Source organism: Manis javanica, chromosome 5 (genome assembly GCF_040802235.1).
Source record: "Manis javanica isolate MJ-LG chromosome 5, MJ_LKY, whole genome shotgun sequence".
Lineage (NCBI taxonomy): Eukaryota > Metazoa > Chordata > Mammalia > Pholidota > Manidae > Manis > Manis javanica.
Genome location: NC_133160.1, coordinates 107,133,172 through 107,156,016, shown reverse-complemented (window position 1 = coordinate 107,156,016; position 22,845 = coordinate 107,133,172). Strand labels below are relative to the sequence as shown.

General features: G+C 40.0%; 1 protein-coding gene, 1 long non-coding RNA gene and 1 pseudogene across 6 annotated transcripts in view; 1 reads left to right on the top strand and 2 right to left on the bottom strand.

The window, feature by feature from the left end:
• LOC118972939 (uncharacterized) overlaps positions 1-2,608 on the bottom strand; it is a 99,464-nt gene extending 96,856 nt beyond the window's left edge. For both annotated transcript variants that reach the window (XR_012131700.1, XR_005062091.2), the window contains exon 1: positions 2,473-2,608. This is a non-coding gene — a long non-coding RNA (uncharacterized lncRNA). The remainder of the gene's footprint in view (positions 1-2,472) is intronic.
• LOC118972938 (uncharacterized) overlaps positions 2,370-22,845 on the top strand; it is a 61,310-nt gene continuing 40,834 nt past the window's right edge. For all 4 annotated transcript variants that reach the window (XR_012131699.1, XR_005062090.2, XM_037021194.2 and 1 more), the window contains exons 1-4: positions 2,370-2,535; positions 8,858-8,928; positions 20,647-20,743; positions 22,182-22,283. Coding sequence is in view for 2 of the 4 variants with exons in the window: in XM_037021194.2 (XP_036877089.1) it covers positions 2,458-2,535; positions 8,858-8,928; positions 20,647-20,743; positions 22,182-22,283 (348 nt within the window). In the remaining 2 variants the exon portion in view is untranslated. The remainder of the gene's footprint in view (positions 2,536-8,857; positions 8,929-20,646; positions 20,744-22,181; positions 22,284-22,845) is intronic.
• LOC108395618 (ras GTPase-activating protein-binding protein 1 pseudogene) lies at positions 4,318-6,281 on the bottom strand (annotated as a pseudogene).

Here is a 22,845-nt window from a genome sequence, read left to right as displayed (position 1 = left end):
ACTGATAAAACCTGGTGTTGACTAGATTAAGCTTCAGGTATAGGGTAAAATGGGGCTCAAAGAAAGAGTTCTTATGTTTTACATTGCTGCAGGCCTGAATTTGTGGACTGTGCAAAATGAACCCACCACACCTGCACGCCTGCTTCATGCGATTGTTTTAATAATGACAAGGTGAGACTGAGATAAGGGAGGTCCCATATGCAGCCCGCCAACTATTCGATGCTTGCTGTCATGATTTCATTGCCGTCTGTCAGAGACAGGGTTTACTAAACAGAAGAGGCACTGCAATGCAGCCAACTTTATTCAGCTTACTTTTACTGTAAGCAAGAATATACCAATGCGTTACCTCATAATTAACATATTTCATTTTCCCACATACAGGTAATGTGACCAGTGCTTTTAATTAAGTCACCCCACCTATAACGCAAGATATTATCTCCAAGCTGATGAAAGACTTCCTTTATATAGGAAGATACACAATTCAACAAACCATTTTCTCAGGAGCTACATCCAGGCCAGTTTTGCTGCTTGCTTGTCAAGTCCAGTGTGATTGCACTGAGTTAAAATAATTTCAGTTGAGGTTAGCCAGAGACGGGTAAGATTCCTCAAGGGAGGAACAACCTAAGACAGGCACAGTCACAGGGGGGCCATCAGGTGAGAAATTGGGGATCAACAGAGGTGAGGCTCAGAACCTCATCCCCCCTGCTTTGAGAGAAATCTTCTGCATCTGTGGATGTTTTGCTGCCCTTGTCTAGCTTGGATTAATACTTAGTCCACAGACACACCCCTGATCATCTACATTTGCCCTCTTACAGCACTAAACTATGTTTTCTACCTTTAACTTGCATCTATCTACCACTTCAGCATTTTATTAAAAATAAAAATAATAATAATAATAAAGGGAGAAATGTGGGATCAACATATAAATCAAGTATAAAAATCAAACGAATATTCATATTTGACCTGATTGTTTATAGTTCATAATGCCTGATCAAAACCAAAAGTTTCTGTGATGAATGCCCTTGTACTGTTCACCATGTAAGAATTTATTCACTATGTAAGAATTCGTTCACCATGTAAGAACTTGTTTGTTATGCTTCAGAAGATTGGAGACTGACAAGAATTAGGCTTGAGATGGATTAATGATTGTACATTGAGCATTGACCCCCCCCTATACTGAATTTTATTGTTGTTAACAACCATTTGATCAATAAATATGAGAGATGCCCTCTCAAAAAAAAAAAAAAAGAAAGAAAGCAAAATAAAAATAAATATAAATAAATAAATAAATTCAGTTGACTACCTGTTTTTACTTCCTGCCAACCACCCCAGGACATTGATTGTTTTTCCTTGGGGTTATACCACTGGGGAGAAGAAAGTAATTCTCATTAATGTATTTATCACAATAAGGATTGCAATTGCATATCTACTGTGTGCTAAATATTTTGCATAATTACTTTACAATTTAAACTTGAGAACTATCCCCATTTTATAGATTTGGAAACTGAGTCTCAGAAAAGTTAACTTACAGTAAAGGCACACAGTACATGGCAATACTTTTATTTGAATCCAAGTTTGTCTGACTTGTATCCACTCTACCACAATATCTTACTAATGAAAATATATAAGCTCATCTTAAGCTTATACTTTAAAAAATTCTTGTCAGGGAAGGTGAGGATAACAAAAGTCATTCTACCACTCCCACCACTCTCACCTCCTACCCTCTCTAACTTACACCTTTTCTCTGCCACACTCAATTACATTCATTCCCTAAACCCACCTGCCTTCTATTACGGCTTTTCAAAGGCTGTTCCCTCTGCTTCAACTGTCCTATCTTTCCTCCCTACTTAAGGAATTACAACCCGTCCTCTAAATCTGACAGACTTTGAAAGTTTTTCTCCCTCTCCCAAGGAGAATTAGCTGCCTCCACTCCAGCTTCTGCAACTCAGCCTAGCTTTCCATCACAGCACACAACACCGCTTGAGATTGGTATCTGCCTTCATATGCCTCTGTAACCGTTACAAGAACATGAACTCCTCAAAGTCAGTTGTCTGGTGACTACATCTTACTAAGGCACTGGGCACATAGCGGGAGTTCAAAAATGCTTGTTTAGGTAATGAATGGATTTTATTTTAAATCATTGGTCTATACTTACATGTCCTAGATTGTGAATGAATCATATGTAGGTAATCACTGTTAAGCAAACTGGCTCTTAGTTGATTTTAAGGATGACCAGGAAGAAGGGCTTCACCCACCCAAAGCCAGTTTTTCCAGAAACCCCGCCCCCGTCTCATCACATACTCCGCCCTGGCCAGGAATGGCCCCGCCTCCCTTCCTGACAATCAATCGCTGCCCGCGCCTGCGCCAGCACCGCCCTCTCGGAGCCCCGCCCCAGTTGCCTCCCTGAGGCTGTCGCGGGCGGTTAGGTCCGGCAGAATCCCTTCCTTTACTGCCCCCATGGCCTTCACCTACAGCTGCATTGCCAACGGCCGAGCGGTCCTGGCGGAGCTGACCCTCACCAGCGGCTCCTATCAGGTACCTCCGGGTCCGCGCCGACGCCTTAGCAGGTTCCGCTCTTCATGGGTGACGCCTGCCGGCAGGCCCTCTGAACACGGCGGTCCTCTGGGGGCTGGAACGGTCAGTGGTGGCCAAAGACCTCGGCCCCGCGCGCGGCTGAGCCGGCCAGGCCGTGAATCCCAGGCGAGAACCTCGGCGCTCCGAAACTGCGGAGCCGCACGTGCACCATCTAGGGGTGAGGGGTGGTACTGCATGCGATCCATTTGGCGGAATTAGCAGTCACCTCCAATTTTGGAGACCCTTAAAGATTTTTCTCTCCCTTGAAAAAAAAATGACCTGCAGTTCAACACTCATTTTGAACTTGTGTTAGTTGCGTAACCGAGGGGTAAAGGTGTGGAGGATGCAGCGATGAAGAGAAGATGGCACCTGGAGTTGTCCCTAGCTGAGCTCGTTGTCCCTTAATGTCCGAGGTCTGTATACAGTTGTCCTACAGTGCAAAAAGTGTTTCAGTGGAGGTAGGTCGAGATTGCTCCTTTACAGCAGTTAGGATGGGTGACTGCTTGCTAACCACATAGGAGGTGACGTTAGGATGCTTGGCTTAGAAGCCTTAACAAGAATTGGCCTGTCGCAGGACAGGGGAGTGAGAATTCCATTCAGAGGTAGCAGCACCGTGTGTTTGGGCAACTTGAAGAACTTGAAGAATATTGCTAGAGCACAAGGTTGCAGTATGTAGGAGCTAAAGATGAGGTCAGAAAAGTTGGCAGAGGGTAGTTAGTGGAGGATCCTGTGTTCAGTTTGTTTTCTTTTCCTAGGGAAACTGGAGAGCAGTTAAAGATAAATAGAAGAGTAATACAATCTGATTCGTCTCCTGGAAAATTTGGTCTGCTTACAGTATGGAAAGTAGATTGCAGGGGAGAGAACCAATTAGGATGATATTGTTATAGTTTAGGTAGGAGAGCTAAGGGTCCGAGCTAAAGCAATGATGGTACAGATGGAAAGGAGGGGGGCAGATCCTAAGGAGACTTTGTAGAACTAATGCTCAGGAGTTAGTGAGTGGTTGAATATTTGGGATAAAAGACAAGGTCTGCCTAGGATAATTCAGTTTTTTTTCTTTATTCCTTTTTTCCCCCAGCTTTATTGGAGAAAAATACATATATTTGACATATGTATGTATAAGGTGTACACTTTATAAGGTATACAACGTGATCATTTTCAAATATTTTTGTTAGGTGGCATTAAATGAGAGAAACTACAGATGGAGTAGGAGGATTATGGGGGAAGGAGTCAGAGGGAATACAACCTTTGGGACAGGTTGAATTTGTTGCCTGTTGAAAATGACAAGTCTATTTGTATATTTATTCCTCCACCTTATTCCCAAAAGATTTGAATGTCCAGTAGGTAGCACTCTTAGGATAGGGACTAACAGCTGAAGATAGTAAAAATGGGTAAGACTGACCAAGAAAAGTATATAGAGAGAAGAGGACTAAAAGGCAGAGCACTGTTTGAGAACAGAGCAATGGTGTCCTGAAAGCCAAGAGAAAAAAGTTATAAGAATGTTTCACAGCCCAAAGAAGTTGAACAAGATCTAAAAGTTATTCACTGGACTCAGCAATTAGGAAGTGATTAGTGACCTTACAGCTAGCAGTTTGGAAGGGGTGGTAGAGGCAGAAGACAGATTGCCTTAGGCCAAGAGAATAAGAGATGAGGAAGTAGCAAGAGTGAAGTTAGGCTGTTCTTTCAACAATTGAGAATGAGATAGAGTGGTCAGCTAGAAGAAGCATGGTCCTAGAAGGCATCTCATTTTTTTTTTCCCACTAACACCATTTATTCAGTTTTTAACCACATCAGTGAGAATCAAAATTTGTCATTTTTTCCAATGGCAATCTCTCCATACCAGAAGTTTGTCATAACTCAAAGAAGAGACAATTTGGGTTTTTCCTGCCTCCAAGATATCAAATCCTGTACTTCACGTCAGTAATAAGCAAGACACATTCCTTTGGGAAAACGGCTGTTAAAAAAAATCCAGTCTGTATATGCAAAAGTAAAGCAAGGAAATTCAGTCTTTTTTTTTCTTCTTTAAAAATTCATTTTTCCTAAAATATCATTCCACAAAATTGGAAGTGAAGGACTAAAAGGTCAGGAGAGGGAAGGGATAGGGAGGGAGCACACACCATTAACACAAAAATTGTACAAACTGAAGCAGTTTATAATAGCAGTTTATATAAACCGCTGGAGCTAACATTTGTACTGCTGCGTATATATCAGTGAAGAGCAATTCACTGCTTTGGAGCAATTCCCCTTCCCACTCCAAATCCTGGTTTCTGCACCATGCCTCCATGGGGAGGGCCTCTCATTCCACCACCCAGCCCACCTCGTGGGCCTCCAGGTCCCCGCAGGCGGATTTCTCCACGGTCCCCTTCCCGGGCAGCTCTGGTCTTCTTCTCTTCCACATTCAGGCGAACCTCACCTCTGAACATGATAGGCCTGTTGCTAAGGACCTTCTGAACAGGCTCAGAATCATCAAACACAACAAAACCAAAATTGGGCAATTTCCCACCACTGTTAATGCGCAACTCCACTACATTCCCATAACTTTGAAAAAAATCTTTAAGCTCTGATTTGTCCACCTCATGAGGCAGGTTGCCAGTGAACAGCTGATGACTGTCAGGGTGTCTCACAATTCTGCGGGGTTCATCACCTTGCTCACCAGCCTCACGAATTGGTCTAGGTCCCCTCTGGGGAGGAATGTTTGTTCGTTGTTCTCGTACTCTTTGATCCCTCTGAGGCCTCTGTGGTGGAATCTGAGATTCAGGCTTAGGTTCTGGACGAGGCTGTGAAGCTGGTACTTTAACAACATGTGGTGGTATCCCAGTAACTGGAACAGCTCCACTGGGTGGAAGGTTCTTACTGGTCACAGATGCCCAAGAAAATGTCCTCAATTCTTCCTGTACTGTCTGAGCTATGTCTGCAGGTGCTGGAGAAGAACTCTTCTGAGCGTCCTCAGGGGCAGCTTCTTCCAATACTGGCTCAGACTTTTCCTCTTGGATTTCAGCTATGGGCTCTTGCTCTGGCTCTGGTTCAGGATCAGGCTCTGGTTCAGCTACAGGTTCCTCTAAATGTTCTTCCAAGTCATTGCTGACAGTCTGATCATAGAAGGTTCCAGAATCATCAGGTACAACCTCAGGTGTCTGCTGTCTTTCTTCAGGTTCCTCTACTTCTTCCTCAGATTCCTCCTGAGGCTCAGTAACAAAGCCACCAAAGACTTCATCTTGGTATCTGAAGATATCATTGTGAACATAGAACTTATTCGCAACAGAGCCCTCAGGAGCAAGTACAAATGTCTGCATGAATCTCCTCAAAGCCTGGTTGTTATTAGAGAGCAGCCCCATCACCTGGACCACCACACCATCATTCAGAGTGGCATGAGCATCAACATGGCGAATCTTAGTGTGGCAATTGGTGAAGTTCTGTGACATCACTTTCCTATGAATTTCTTTCTGTCCATATACTGCGTCTGCTGGCTTTCCATTTGAATCCAGTCCCCCATGGACATATGAAGAGTTCTTTCCATAAAATCTGTGTAGCATATCTGGGGCCTGGTTCAGCAGTGTGTAATACTGTCTCACAAATTCCCGCCCGACCAGCAGGGGACTAGGCTTCTCCATAACCATTGCTTTGGTCGATTCAACCTGAGCGGCTGAGCGGGAAGAGGACAAGCTGCGCTCCAGAGCACAGCACACACAAATTGCCCTTCATGCAGCTGCGTCTGCCGGCATCTCATTTTTTACTGAGGGAAAACTTTCACATGAATGTAGGCTGATGGGCAGGAGGAGAGGTGGGAGATAAAGAAGGGAAGAGGATGTTGGCAGAGCAAGACCTGTAGGGACACAAAGGGATGGAGTCCAATGTTGCAGCAGAGACAGGAGCCTTGGATTAGAGGAATGCCTTTCCCCTTTCTCCTGGGGAAAGGAGGGGTGTAGGTATAAAGATATAGAACTTGGTCTCCTTCTTGGGCATTCTTCTTTGTCAATCCCTCAAGTGCTGTGTTCCTCAAGGTCTAACTTCAGTCCTCTTTTAACTTGACACATTCATTCACACCCATGAGCACCTTTACTTTGATAACTGTCAAACCCACTTCCAAAGTAATCTCTCTGCACAGTTAGATTGCCTAGTATAAGTTAAAACATATGTCCAGAACTAAATTATCTTGCCTAACAGATTCCCTCATGCATTTCTAATTTGCTGAGTAGCTCTACTGAGCCGTAAAGGAGTCACCTTCAATTTTTCCCACTTCTTCACCTTCACTTTTGTTCACCTCTCAGAGGTTCTGTCAGTTCTATCTCCTGAGTAGTCTTGAATCCATCTCCTTGTTTTGGAACCATATTTGCCTCTCGGCCCTCATTACTTCTCACCAGGGTTATTGAAAATGACTCCTAACTGTTCCCCAGACTTCAGCCTTTTCCCTCTCAAAACCACCCTCCACATTGCTGCCCAAGTGTTGTTCCTAAAACCAAATATGATTATATCACTCCCCTGCTTAAAATCATTTGATGGTACCTGATTATGTTAGAATAAAGTCCGTACTCCTTAGCCTGGGGCCCTCTCTGGTACGGCTTTTCCATGAATATCTTCTCTTCCCCACATATCCCTGTGCTCCAGCTGTTCTGTACATCACACTGCTCTCCATTCTCACCAAGGTCTCCCTCTGCAGCTCCTCTTCCCACTCCCTGGAACCCATTTTCCCCACTTTATAACCTCTTCTGCACTTTGGGACTTCTCAATTCCTCCTGAAGCCTTCCCCAAGCTCAGGCTAATTTACATCCCTTTACCAAACTACTTACCTAGCTGGATTGGAATCTTTTTCTTACCTGTCTCTGCCATCAGACTTCAGGACAAGGACAATGCCTAGTACATAGTTTTCAATAAGCATTTAATTACTTAAGAAAGAGACAGGAAGTTGAAGGAGCTCATAAGCCTGATGGCCTCTCTATGACACGTGCAGGAAGGTAAGAGTGGCAGGGGGTGAATAGTGTGCAACTGGAGGAAAGGATTAAAGGTTTAGAATGGCTGCTATGCAAATAGCTGACTGGAAAGGGAAAAAAGGGTGACAAGGAGCTTCAAGGAACAGTTCTTTCATGTCTTTCCTCAGTGCTAAATACCAAGGTTGCAAATACTTTATATTCATTAGGAAAATACTACTACCCACCAAAACTTAATCATGAGATCACATCCACTGCTATTAGTAGAGTTCTGAAACTAGACAGGATCCTAGAGATTATCTTGCCCAATCCCTTCATTCTCTGCATGAGGATACAGGCCCAGACAAGGTACTTTCTTAAATTGCACAGCAAATTAGTTCTAGAAATAGAACCAAAGCCCAATTTGTCACTCATTTTACTGCCTCATGTTTCCATTTACTTTGTTTCAATTTTTCTATGATTTCATTGTTTATGTACTCAAAAGGATACTTGGGGAAAGCAAGGAGACTATGTTCCTGTGATGATAATAGAGTAAGTGTAAATTTATGTATTTCCTTAAGTTTTCAGGTTTCTTAAGAAATACTTTCCTAGAGAATACTGCCTGGATTTTTCAGGCAATACCAAGAATTTCAAATTTTACTTTCTACCATTAGCAATACATTTTACCCTCCCAAAAAGTTCTTACATCAAGTGTCATTGTGTGAACATGGAAAAGTGAATTAGGAGTGTGGCTATTCAAGTCTTCCTAGGTAACTTTCAGGTTCCTTTCACACTTCTAAAGTAAATTAATGGGATTCCATACAATTAACTGTATTTAAGGTATTCAGGGCAATTTTAATACCTTGCAAATTTTCTCCCAAAGAATGAGCCTTATAAGAAAAGGTGTAAGAGATCTTAGCAATTATGTATTTTACAGAAAGACATCAGTGAATAAAAATCTTCATCTTAATCAAAAAAAGAAAAAAGAAGACTGCTTAGGGTATTTAAAACAGTAAGAGCTGAATATATCCATTAACATTTTATGTATAGTTTTAAAGACTAGAGGTCACTGAAAAGAATATTGATTAGATAGTGCTTCCCAGCCCTGAAGCTGCATATAAGATGTGACTATAAAAATACGACTGATTAGTACAGCCTGTATTTGCACACATATGTGTATATACAAAGTACATGTGCATTTAATTGTAATATTTTCTTCAGATTCATATGACTATTTCATGCACACTTGCCTCTTACGATGCATTAGTTCTCCTAGTAAACAGGTTTTCCTTAATAAACTAAGAGGCATTAGTAAATTTAGGAGAGGAATTATGAAAGACACTACAATCTTCTACCAAGTAAATATGACAATTTATTTTTAGGAAGCAGCGGCAATAGTGCTTAGACTTGTACTACTCAGAGCTGAACCAAAGACCATAATTCGAATGGGAAGGTAAGGTATAGTCTAATAAAAGTCTGCTTTTTAAACATTACCAGTTAATAATCCTAATAATAATAACATGAGGGGAAAAAAATACTGGCTGCCCTTACTCTTGTTCGAACCCTCAGAAAGGAAAACTTCCAAATGTAAAAACATAACAGCAAATGGAAGTGATTAATACCAAATTCAAGATAGTGGTTACCTCTACAAAGGGAAGGGAGAAGAATGAAATTGAGGAAGGTATACAGAGGACATTAATTGTATCTGTAACATTTTAACTGGAAAGTGGGTGTACAAATGCTCTTGATATCTTGTTCTCCATACATTTTTGGTATACCCAGAAGATTTCATTAATAAAAAAGGAAACTTACACATGAAAATATCTTTAATAAGACCACTCTAAGCTTTACTAAGAAGTGCCACAATTGAATCAATCTACTTACAAATAATGACATGGTATGGCCTAAACCAGCCTTGAAAAAATCTTCCCAGTGAAGGAACAGGTGGGGAATAAGAGAGCTTCTATTATTTTTAGACTCATCATTATTTTTTTAGGAGTAGGTTTGTTTTAACCTTTATATTGTGAAATAAATCAGAATCTAAAAACTACATCAAGTGAATATATAGTTTTATGAAGTTTTACAAGGGAACCTCCCCTCCGACAAACCGCAACTGACACCTAAAGCCAAGAAAAATAGAACATTGCCAGCCACTCCAAAAACTCCCTACCATGTGTCCTGTCCCATCCACAGCTTCTTCCCTCTCCCCACATACAACCAGCCTTCTAACTTCTATAGCAATTATTTATCCTGTTTCTTCATTGCCTCAGAGCCTAAATACACATTCAAAGACATAAGAGCCCAATCCTGCCCTTTTTTAATTTAGTGTTTTTCAAATCTCTTTAATCTATACATTCCCACTCCATCCTTTTCCTTTCCTTACAGTTTAATGTTGAAAGACCTATAGTTTCCCACAGTCTGGTTTTGCTGACTGCATATTTAAATGCATCTCACCATAGTCCAAGCAGCTGGATCCAGAGGCTTGATCCCTTTGGCAAGACTATAGGTGCTTTTTTATCAGATGGTACGTATGTCTGCTTATATCTCCTTTTGACATGCCAACAGTCACTGATATTCATTGCCTATACCCTAGAGCCATTAATTCACTGGGGGTTAAAAAATGATGATATTCCATTTTGTTTTCACTTATTAAATGGAATGACTTCAAAAAGAGATACTTTGCTCATCTACCATTGTACATTTTAATTTAAATTTTCAAGGACCTCCTTCTGAACTCTTGACTCATATATCCCACCACTTATTATGTATCTCTTTTGGGTGTCCGATAGGCATCTCAAACTTCTGTCAAAAACCAAACCTCCTCCTGCAGTCTTCCACATACCACTTTACAGTTCCTCAGGCCTAAAACCTTTCTGATACTTGACTTCTGCTTCTTACATCCAAATCCAATCCATCAGCAAATTCTGTTGCCTTTACTTTCCAAACAGATCCAGAAACTGACCACTTCCACCCCTACCAGAGCTCCCATGCTATACCATCATGCCTTGCCTGGTTACTCAATATTCTTTTAATTTTGATTTTAATTTTTAAGGATTGCTCTCTTGAAGTTTGCCTTAATAACATTCATAACTATGCAAAACATTTGTATGATTCCAAAGTCAAATCTGCAAAATGGGTTTCTTCCAAGAAGTATTAATTTTTATTCCTTTTCTCTTCCTACTACTACTCCTCCTTATTTATTGATAACCATTTTGAATAACTTTTTAGTTTATCATTTCTTTTTCTTTTCTTTTTTCCTATAAGAGATGCATACATATATTTGTACTTCTCTTATGGTAGCATATGAAAATGGTAGATAAATGGTATTACATCTTACACATTTTTCTCCACCTTGCTTTTGTCAGTTAACAGTATATCCTCAAAAAAAAACAGTATATCCTGGACACCAGGTATTCAAGTTTTTTAATATTTAAAGTCTCTGAATGTCACCCACTAATAACAAACTGAGCATAAACTTATAATATCTCTCCTTTCACATCCAGTATCAATTTGCTTCAAATTACATATATAATTTTTAGAGAGATGATAGAATTTGCAACTCTATTAAGGCAAAGATTACTTCCAATTTAGAAAAAGATTTCAAGTGGAGAATATATGTATCAATATCATTAAAAATATTTGTAGAGAGGCGGAGCCAGGATGGAGGCGTGAGTAGAGCAGTGGAAATCTCCTCCCAAAAACACATAGAGCTATGAAAATATAACAAAGAAAAATCTTCCTAAAATAGACACCACAGGACACAGGACAACATCCAGACCACATCCACACCTGCAAGAACCCAGCGCCTTGCGAAGGGGCTAAGATACAAGCCCCGGCCCAGCGGGACCTGAGCGCCCCTCCCCCCGGCTCCCGGCTGGTGGAAAGAAACCGCAGCGGCTTTTTTTTTGGCGAGTGCTTTTTGGACGCCTTAAAGGGACAGGGCCCCCGTTGCTAGGGAGGCAGGGTGGCGGGACTGGTGAGCGGGTGCCTGGGACTGGGGCCTGAGGACAAAGAATATCCCGCATTTTTCCCTGTGTGACCGGTGGGCAGGTGCCTGAGACCGGCGCCTAAGGACGGAGGAAATCGCACGTTTTTCCCCTTTCTTTTTCTCTTTTTGGCAAGCGCTTTTTGGAAGCCTTAAAGGGACAGGGACCCCGGTGCTAGGGAGGCAGGGTGGCAGGACTGGTGAGCGGGTGCCTGGGACCGGCGCCTGAGGACGAAGAATATCCCGCGTCCTTCCCTGCGGGACCGGTGGGCAGGTGCCTGAGACCAGCACCTGAGGACGGAGGAAATCGCGCGTTTTTCCCCTTTTTCTCTCTTTTTGGCGAGTGCTTTTTGGAAGCCTTAAAGGGACAGGGACCCCGGTGCTAGGGAGGCAGGGCGGCAGGACTGGTGAGCGAGTGCCTGGCACCGGCGCCTGAGGACAAAGAATATCCCGCGTTTTTCCCTGTGGGACCGGTGGGCAGGTGCCTGAGACCGGCACTAGAGGACTGAGGAAATCGCGCGTTTTTCCCCTTTTTTTTTTTCTCTTTTTGGCGAGTGCTTTTTGGAAGCCTTAAAGGGACAGGGACCCCGGTGCTAAGGAGGCAGGGTGACGGGACTGGTGAGCGGGTGCCTGGGAACGGCGCCTGAGGACAAAGAATATCGCGTGTTTTTCCCTTCGGGACCGGTGGGTGGGTGCTTTTTGGAAGCCTTGAAGGGACAGGGACCCTGGTGCTAGGGAGACAGGGCAGCAGGACCAGTGAGCAGGTGCCAGGGACCGACGCCTGAGGACAAAAAAAAAATTGCGTGTTTTTTCCTTTTTTTTTTTTTTTTTTTTTTCTGTTCCCTCTCTCATTGTTGCTGTTGTTATTTTGATTTAGAGAGTGCTTTTTGGAAGTCTTAAAGGGGCAGGACAGGTCACTTAGACCAGAGGCAGGGAATCTGGGGATCTCTGGGCACTCTAACCCCCTGGGCAGCAGGAAGTACAAAGGCCCCTTACAGAGAAAAATAGCCTCCCGGCCGCTCCCCCTCCAACAGGGCTCCACCATTTTGGAGGAGCAGCCCCAGCCAGGCCACGCCCACAGCAACAGCGGAGATAAACCCCATAGCAACTGGGCAGGAAGCAGAAGCCCTGTCTGCACACAGCTGCCCAGCACAAGCCACTGGAGGTCGCTATTCTCCCACGAGAGTAAGGCCACAAACCAACAAGAAGGAAAGCTCTCCCAGCTGTCACTTGTACCAACTCTGCAAACTATCTCTATCACCATGAAAAGGCAAAACTACAGGCAGACACAGATCACAGAGACAACACCTGAGAAGGAGACAGACCTAACCAGTCCTCCTGAAAAAGAATTCAAAATAAAAATCATGAACATTGTGACAGAGATGCAGAGAAAAATGCAAGACCAATGGGATGAGATGCAGAGAAAAATGCAAGAGCAGTGGGATGAAGTCCGCAGGGAGATCACAGATGTCAGGAAGGAGATCACAGAAGTGAAACAATCCCTGGAAGGATTTATAAGCAGAATGGATAAGATGCAAGAGGCCATTAAAGGAATAGAAGCCAGAAAACAGGAACGTATAGAAGCTGACATAGAGAGAGATAAAAGGATCTCCAGGAATGAAACAACACTAAGAGAACTATGTGACCAAGCCAAAAGGAATAATATTCATATTATAGGGATACCAGAAGAAGAAGAAAGAGGAAAAGGGATTGAAAGTCTCATTGAAGAAATAATTGCTGAAAACTTACCCAAACTGGGGGAGGAAATAATCAAACAGACCAAGGAATTACACAGAACCCCCAACAGAAAGGATCCAAGGAGGACAACACCAAGACACATAGTAATTAAAATGGCAAGGATCAAGGACAAGGAAAGAGTTTTAAAGGCAGCTAGAGAGAAAAAGGTCACCTATAAAGGAAAACCCATCAGGGTAACATCAGACATCTTGACAGAAACCCTACAGGCCAGAAGAGAATGGCATGGTATACTTAATGCAATGAAACAGAAGGGCCTTGAACCAAGGATACTGTATCCAGCACGACTATCATTTAAATATGATGGCGGGATTAAACAATTCCCAGACAAGCAAAAGCTGAGGGAATTTGCTTCCCATAAACCACCTCTACAGGGCATCCTACAGGGACTGCTCTAGATGGGAGCACCCCTAAAAAGAGCACAGAACAAAACACCCAACATATGAAGAAGGGAGGAGGAGAAATAAGAAGGGAGAGAAGAAAAGAATCTCCAGACAGTGTATATAACAGCTCAATAAGCGAGCTAAGTTAGGCAGTAAGATACTAAAGAAGCTAACCTTGAACCTTTGGTAACCACGAATCTAAAGCCTGCAATGGCAATAAGTACATATCTCTCAATAGTCACCCTAAATTTAAATGGACTTAATGCACCAATCAAAAGACATAGAGTAATAGAATGGATAAAAAAGCAAGACCCATCTATATACTGCTTACAAGAAACTCACCTTAAACCCAAAGATAAGCATAGACTAAAAGTCAAGGGATGGAAAAACATATTTCAGGCAAACAACAGTGAGAAGAAAGCAGGGGTTGCAGTACTAATATCAGACAAAATAGACTTCAAAACACAGAAAGTAACAAGAGATAAAGAAGGATACTACATAATGATAAAGCTCAGTCCAACAAGAGGATATAACCATTCTAAATATATATGCACCCAATACAGGAGCACCAGCATATGTGAAGCAAATACTAACAGAACTAAAGAGGGAAATAGACTGCAATGCATTCATTGTAGGAAACTTCAACACATCACTCACCCCAAAGGAGAGATCCACCGGGCAGAAAATAAGTAAGGACAAACAGGCACTGAACAACACACTAGAACAGATGGACCTAATAGACATCTATAGAACTCTACATCCAAAAGCAACAAGATATACATTCTTCTCAAGTGCACATGGAACATTCTCCAGAATAGACCACGTACTAGCTCACAAAAAGAGCCTCAGTGAATTCCAAAATATTGAAATTCTACCAACCAATTTTTCAGACCACAAAGGTATAAAAGTAGAAATAAATTCTACAAAGAAAACAAAAAGGCTCACAAACACGTGGAGGCTTAACAACATGCTACTAAATAATCAATGGATCAATGAACAAATCAAAATAGAGATCAAGGAATGTATAGAAACAAATGACAACAACAACACTAATCCCCAACTTCTGTGGGATGCAGCAAAAGCAGTCTTAAGAGGAAAGTATATAGCAATCCAGGCACAATTGAAGAAGGAAGAACAATCCCAAATGAATAGTCTAACATCACAATTATCAAAACTGGAAAAAGAAGAACAAATGAGGCCTAAAGTCAGCAGAAGGAGGGGTATAATAAAGATCAGAGAAGAAATAAACAAAATTGAGAAGAATAAAATAGCAAAAATCAACGAAACCAAGAGCTGGTTCTTCGAGAAAATAAACAAAATAGATAAGCCTCTAGCCCAACTTATTAAGAGAAAAAGAGAATCAACAGAAATCAAAAGAATCAGAAATGAGTACGGAATAATCACGACAGACCCCACAGAAATACAAAGAATTATTAAAGACTACTATGAAAACCTATATGCCAACAAGCTGGAAAACCTAGAAGAAATGGACAACTTCCTAGAAAAATACAACCTCCTAAGACTGACCAAGGAAAAAACACAAAACTTAAACAAACCAATTACGAGCAAAGAAATTGAAACAGTAATCAAAAAAATACCCAAGAACAAAACCCTGGAGCCAGACGGATTTACCTCGGGATTTTATCAGACACACAGAGAAGACATAATACCCATTCTCCTTAAACTGTTCCACAAAAGAGAAGAAGAGGGAATACTCCCAAATTCATTCTATGAAGCCAACATCACCCTAATACCAAAATCAGGCAAAGACCCCACCAAAAAAGAAAATTACAGACCAATATCCCTGATGAATGTACATGCAAAAATACTCAATAAAATATTAGCAAACCAAATTCAAAAATACATCAAAAGGATCATACACCATGACAAAGTGGGGTTCATCCCAGGGATGCAAGGATGGTACAACATTCGAAAATCCATCAACATCATCCACCACATCAACAAAAAGAAAGACAAAAACCACATGATCATCTCCATAGATGCTGAAAAAGCATTTGACAAAATTCTACATCCATTCATGATAAAAACTCTCAGCAAAATGGGAATAGAGGGCAAGTACCTCAACATCATAAAGGCCATATATGATAAACCCACAGCCAGCATTATACTGAACAGCAAGAAGCTGAAAGCATTTCCTCTGAGATCGGGAAACAGACAGGGATGCCCAATCTCCCCACTGTTATTTAACATAGTACTGGAGGTCCTAGCCACGGCAATCAGACAAAACAAAGAAATACAAGGAACCCAGATTGGTAAAGAAGAAGTTAAACTGTCACTATTTGCAGATGATATGATACTGTACATAAAAAAACCCTAAAGACTCCACTCCAAAACTACTAGAACTGATATCGGAATACAGCAAAGTTGCAGGACACAATATTAACACACAGAAATCTGTAGCTTTCCTATACACTAACAATGAATCAATAGAAAGAGAAATCAGCAAAACAATTCCATTCACCATTGCATCAAAAAGAATAAAATACCTACGAATAAACCTAACCAAAGAAGTGAAAGACTTATACTCTGAAAACTACAAGTCACTCTTAAGAGAAATTAAAGGGGACACTAATAAATGGAAACTCATCCCATGCTCATGGCTAGGAAGAATTAATATCGTCAAAATGGCCATCCTGCCCAAAGCAATATACAGATTTGATGCAATCCTTCTCAAATTACCAGCAACATTCTTCAATGAATTGGAACAAATAATTCAAAAATTCATATGGAAGCACCAAAGACCCCGAATAGCCAAAGCAATCCTGAAAAAGAAGAATAAAGTAGGGGGGATCTCACTCCCCAACTTCAAGCTCTACTACAAAGCCATAGTAATCAAGACAATTTGGTACTGGCACAAGAACAGAGCCACAGACCAGTGGAACAGATTAGAGACTCCAGAAATTAACCCAAACATATGTGGTCAATTAATATTTGATAAAGGAGCCATGGACATACAATGGCAAAATGACACTCTCTTCAACAGATGGTGCTGGCAAAACTGGACAGCTACATGTAGGAGAATGAAACTGGACCATTGTCTAACCCCATATACAAAGGTAAACTCAAAATGGATCAAAGACCTGAATGTAAGTCATGAAACCATTAAACTCTTGGAAAAAAACATAGGCAAAAACCTTTTAGACATAAACATGAGTGACCTCTTCTTGAACATATCTCCCCGGGCAAGGAAAACAACAGCAAAAATGAGCAGTGGGACTACATTAAGCTGAAAAGCTTCTGTACAGCGAAAGACACCATCAATAGAACAAAAAGGAACCCTACAGTATGGGAGAATATATTTGAAAATGACAGATCCGATAAAGGCTTGACGTCCAGAATATATAAAGAGCTCACACGCCTCAACAAACAAAAAACAAATAACCCAATTAAGAAATGGGCAGAGGAACTGAACAGACAGTTATCTAAAAAAGAAATACAGATGGCCAACAGACACATGAAAAGATGCTCCACATCGCTAATTATCAGAGAAATGCAAATTAAAACTACAATGAGGTATCACCTCACACCAGTAAGGATGGCTGCCATCCAAAAGACAAACAACAACAAATGTTGGCAAGGCTGTGGAGAAAGGGGAACCCTCCTACACTGCTGGTGGGAATGTAAATTAGTTCAACCATTGTGGAAAGCAGTATGGAGGTGCATCAAAATGCTCAAAACAGACCTACCATTTGACCCAGGAATTCCACTCCTAGGAATTTACCCTAAGAATGCAGCAATCAAGTTTGAGAAAGACAGATGCACCCCTATGTTTATCGCAGCACTATTTACAATAGCCAAGAATTGGAAGCAACCTAAATGTCCATCGGTAGATGAATGGATAAAGAAGATGTGGTACATATACACAATGGAATACTACTCAGCCATAAGAAGTGGAAAAATCCAACCATTTGCAGCAACATGGATGGAGCTGGAGAGTATTATGCTCAGTGAAATAAGCCAAGCGGAGAAAGAGAAATACCAAATGATTTCACTCATCTGAGGAGTATAGGAACAAAGGAAAAACTGAAGGAACAAAACAGCAGTGGAATTACAGAACCCAAAAATGGACTAACAGGTACCAAAGGGAAAGGAACTGGGGAGGAAGGGCGGGCAGGGTGGGATAAGGGGAGGGAGAAGAAGGGGGGTATTAAGATTAGCATGCATGGTGGGGGAGGGAGAAAGGGGAGGGTGGGCTGCACAACACAGAGAGGACAAGTAGTGACTCTACAACATTTTGCTAAGCTGATGGACAGTAACCATAATGTGGTTGTTAGGGGGGACCTGATATAGGGGAGAGCATGGTAAACATAGTATTCTTCATGTAAGTGTAGATTAAAAATTTAAAAAAAAAAAAAGAAAGAAAGAAAGAAAAGGGGGATTACTCCTTGATAGGATAAAACTATTGGTAAATCAAAGATCAACGCATGCTTTAAATATCCTTAATGTTGATCACTTAAAGGGTGTCAGATGATCAGCTATGGAGGTACTCTTTTCTGGTAATATTCCTTTCTCTTAATAAAAAAAAAAAAAGCAGTTACTGTGTGCTGACCTCCAATGAGTTCTGCACAGTGGTATAGAGGGCATGTCAAAGTGTGGGCAAAGGGTCTGTTTGTTTCTATGCAGAAGATCAAGGCCTAGCTTGGCTACCCAGAAAATGAACTAAGATACGATATGAGGAGGAGCTTCCGGCATCAGCACTTTCTGGAGGACTTGTGCCGGGGGATGATCATCAAAAAGCCTCCACAGGGATCCGGACGATGCTGCAGTTGTGGCTGCATCCAGCCCACCGTCTCCTAGACTTGCCATAGGAATGAGGAGGGAGATGTCTAGGCTGGCATGTGCATTCAGTGAGACAACGAATTTGACCGGATCTGTACTGTTGGAATTCAACCAGGAGTTGGGAGGGGTACAAGTTGTAGCACTCCAAAATCTCATGACTATAGACTATCTACGGTTAAAAGAACATACGGGATGTGAACTGATCCCAGAAATGGGCTGCTTTAATTTGTCTGATTGTTCAAGTACAGTTGGACAATATCCATCATATCATAGATAAATTTTCACAAATGCCTAGGATGCCTAAATGGTTTTCTTGGCTTCACTGGAGATGGCTGGTAATTATAGATTTGCTTTGTTCATGTCACCGTATTCCTATTATGTTAATATGTGTGTGCAAATTAATTAGTAGTTTAAAACCTATATATACTTAAGGTACTCCACAAGAAGATATGTCAAAGAAATAATCAATCCTCCCATGTTTCCTTCCATATGCTACCTCTATAGCTTTTCTTCTTCCTTCCTAATTACAACCCTTAAATAGAATTCATGCCTCATATCGAATTTACCGAGTATCATAATTCCTCCAGGTGGTAAAGATACCTCGAGACAAGTGCTGGGCATAGAAGCCACAGGGCATAAATCTGCAAAGAAGTAAAAAGCTAACCTTTTCAAACAATATGGCTTCTCTCTCACTTACCAACTTTACATTTCCCTGTATGGCCCCGGAAGATGACTGGTTAGCCAGAGACGGGTAAGATTCCTCAAGGGAGGAACAACCTAAGACAGGCACAGTCGCATGGGGGCCATCAGGTGAGAATTTGGGGATCAACAGAGGTGAAGCTCAGAACCTCACCCCCCCTGCTTTGAGAGAAATCTTCTGCATCCGTGGATGTCTTGCTGCCCTTGTCTAGCCTGGATTAATACTTAGTCCATAGGCACACACCTGATCATCTGATCATCTACATTTGCCCTCTTACAGCACTAAACTATGTTTTCTACCTTTATCTTGCATCTACCTACCACTTCAGCATTTTATTAAAAATAAAAATAATAATAATAATAGAGGGAGAAATGTGGGATCAACATATAAATCAAGTACAAAAATCAAATGAATATTCATATTTGACCTGATTGTTTATGGGTCATAATGCGTGTTCAAAACCGAAAGTTTCTGTGATGAATGCCCTTGTACTGTTCACCATGTAAGAATTTATTCACTATGTAAGAATTCGTTCACCATGTAACAACTTGTTCGTTATGCTTCAGAAGATTGGAGACTGACAAGAATTAGGCTTGAGATGGATTAATGATTGTACATTGAGCATTGACCCCCCTATACTGAATTTTATTGTTGTTAACAACCATTTGATCAATAAATATGAGAGATGCCCTCTCAAAAAAAAAAAATTTTTGTAGCACATTCATGATATGATATGAAGGATTTATTTTGAAAGGGTACATATTTTAAGTTTTCTGCCTCTAGGATTATCTTTCTACCTGTTTCTAAGATTTCTCATTGTCATGTATGTCCAGTTTAACATTTGACCAGGTCTGTTGGCAGTGAACCATTTGAATATAGAGTGTTCAAAATGATTAAAGTTAGGCATCAACCATTTTTTTGTTGCCATATTCCTAAATTTTCTGATTATTGAGCAGTATAGATGCATTTCCCAAGAGTCTTCTAGTCTTCTACCATGTGACTGAGCACAAAAGTTCTAGAAGTATAGTGGTCAAGATAAGGTATACTTTTGCATACTATTGGGGAGTTTAATTCCCCCTTCCCCAATTCATCCTGTTCTCCAGAATATTTGGTATTGGCAGTTTACAACTTTTAAATTCTTATCTACCATACTAGAAAGCCAAAAGTGCCACAATTGAATAGATCTACTTATAAATGTAGGGATAGTAAAAATCAGTGAACATAGTTATTTTCTGTTTGATCAGACTCTTGATTCAGTCATGGAATGTGAGTGGTTTCTATCAGCCATTTTAGATTATTGATATAGATTGTTAGAGTTTTCTCTTTATTCTAATTCATTTGGTTGATGCAATTTTAAATACAATTTTAATTTGTAGTTTTTATTTAACTATTTAATTTTTCAAATAATGAAAGATTTTTCTAATTATTCAGATTATAAAAAACTGTCTATAGCTTTTACACTACTACTGAAAGCTTGAAAACAAAATTCTACAAGGGTGCTTAATTTCTTTAATGTTATTATGTAAAATGAATATGTTCTTTTCAAAGCTTTGTCTACCATACTCTCTGTATTGGTGGAATCACTCATCTATGTGCTACAGACAATGCCATGGATATTATAACACCATCAGCATTTCTTAAAAACGTAAGTGATTTCTTATACCATTTTAAGGACTTTTTCAGTTATTGAAATTAAGAGTTCTCTGTTTTATAGTTTATTAGAAGTAGTGTCACTAACTAAAAGCAGATCATTCATCTGTCTATAAAGCAGAGCCACTAATGACCTTCAGAGGTCATTTCTTACCTTTATCCTTCATCTGCCTGCCATTTCCACACTTGCCCCAACTCTAAAGCAAGGTCTGCAAAGATAACCTCCTCAGATCTATCAGAATCTCTCTTTATATTTACTTTGTTCTTTAAAAATAAGAAAGATATTAAGCTTCACTAATATTTAATGTATATTTTCAATAGCATATGTATTTAATTTACAAATAATTATATAGAAGGCACTTCTGATAGAAAATATAGATCAATTGTAAGAGTTAAATGAAAATAAATGTATTTTTTAATCAAAACATATTATCTTTAGGAAAAGTTTTACCTGAAAACTGTAAGCAAATACAAAATATGGTAAATAGAGTAAATATATATATATATATATATACACACACACACACACATACGCACTTATCTAAATACATGAGATTTTATAAATTTATTAAAAGGTAGTTAGCCTTCTCAAAAATACCACCTGTTGTTTATTATCACCCCAAGTTTAATCTCCAGCCAGAATAAGGAGACTTCATAAAAGGCACCCCTAAAGACAGACTAGGGCTAAACTATTATTGTGGTAACTTGTGGCTCAGATAGTATGTTTGTTTCTTATTTTAAAAAGTAAGTGATAGTAATCTTCAGGTTTTTTCACAAATATGTAGTTCAGGATAAATGTTTTAATAAAAATCTGTTAATGGAAAAATCAGTCATCTGTGACAAAACTTACTAACTTTACCACCTTTCCAAAACCAGATGACACAAAATTGCCAACAACATATTTTTTACCAGTTCTTCTAGGGATTACAACATTTAGTGCAAACAGTTGTCAGAATTCGTTCTCGAGACTTTGAAATGTCCTAAAACAACCGTATAGGGTTTGAAAGATAGTCTCATGACATTTAGTTGTAATTGTTTTATTATTGTTGAGTGGATTTCCAGGGTAGTGGCAGGAAGGGAAAATGAAAAGCACTTACTTTGAAAAGTATCTTGGATCCCTGTCTTTCCTTGTCTGTGAGAGGCAAACATCTGTTCTTTCTCATAAGTCCTTAGATAAGCTATAGAATCAAGGTAGTACATGCAGTCTCCTGTAAAAGGTTGTGGTCTGTTGTGCAACAGTGAAGACTGGCCAGTACAGGTTTCATAAATACTGTATCTTTAATAAAAAGGGCAACCTGTCACCAAAATACTAGAAATATGGTGATTTCTTTTCTTTCAGGTTTTGGCTAGATTTTGATTCAAATAAATATTTGCTCTGTAATTCTTTGTTGAAATTATCTACATAGGTTAAACATTTCCTTTAATTCCCCCAGGTTAGTGATACATTTCTGAGAAATTCCTTGATGTCACAAGAATATTTTTCTCCTTCAAATACAGTTGCTGCAGATTTTCAACAAGTATTAGGAAAGTATATGGTATGTAACCTCCAACTGTACTCCTAAACATTGTCCATATTATAGCTGATAAGTTAGTCAGGAATTATGAGTTAAGGGCTGTAAAGATAATTGAGAACTAAGAACTTACATCTATAAGGAATGATATCCATTATATACTGATAAGAGAATAAAGCAAGATAAAAAGATTATGTATAGTATACTATCACTGATTTACCATTCTTACATACAGCCATCTAAGAACAAAGGAATACATACAAATTTATGTTTTGTTTTTTGCTTATAGTAAAAAAAAGGGGGACAGGAGCAAGCAAAGGATAAACCAAAAACATCAAATGGTTAGCTTTATAGAGTTGGGAGTCAGGAATATAGAACCTAGACCTCTCTGAATGAAACTTGTTTTGCAAATTTGGCTTTGCAAACATGCAAATATTTTACGTAATTGTAAAATCCTATTAAATGTTTTAAAAATAGTCCCTACTAAGTGAAATAAAACAGTCACAGATGACAAATACTGTGTGATTCCACTTACAATATGAGAACCTAGAGTAGTCAGATGTATAGAGACAGACTTATAATGGTG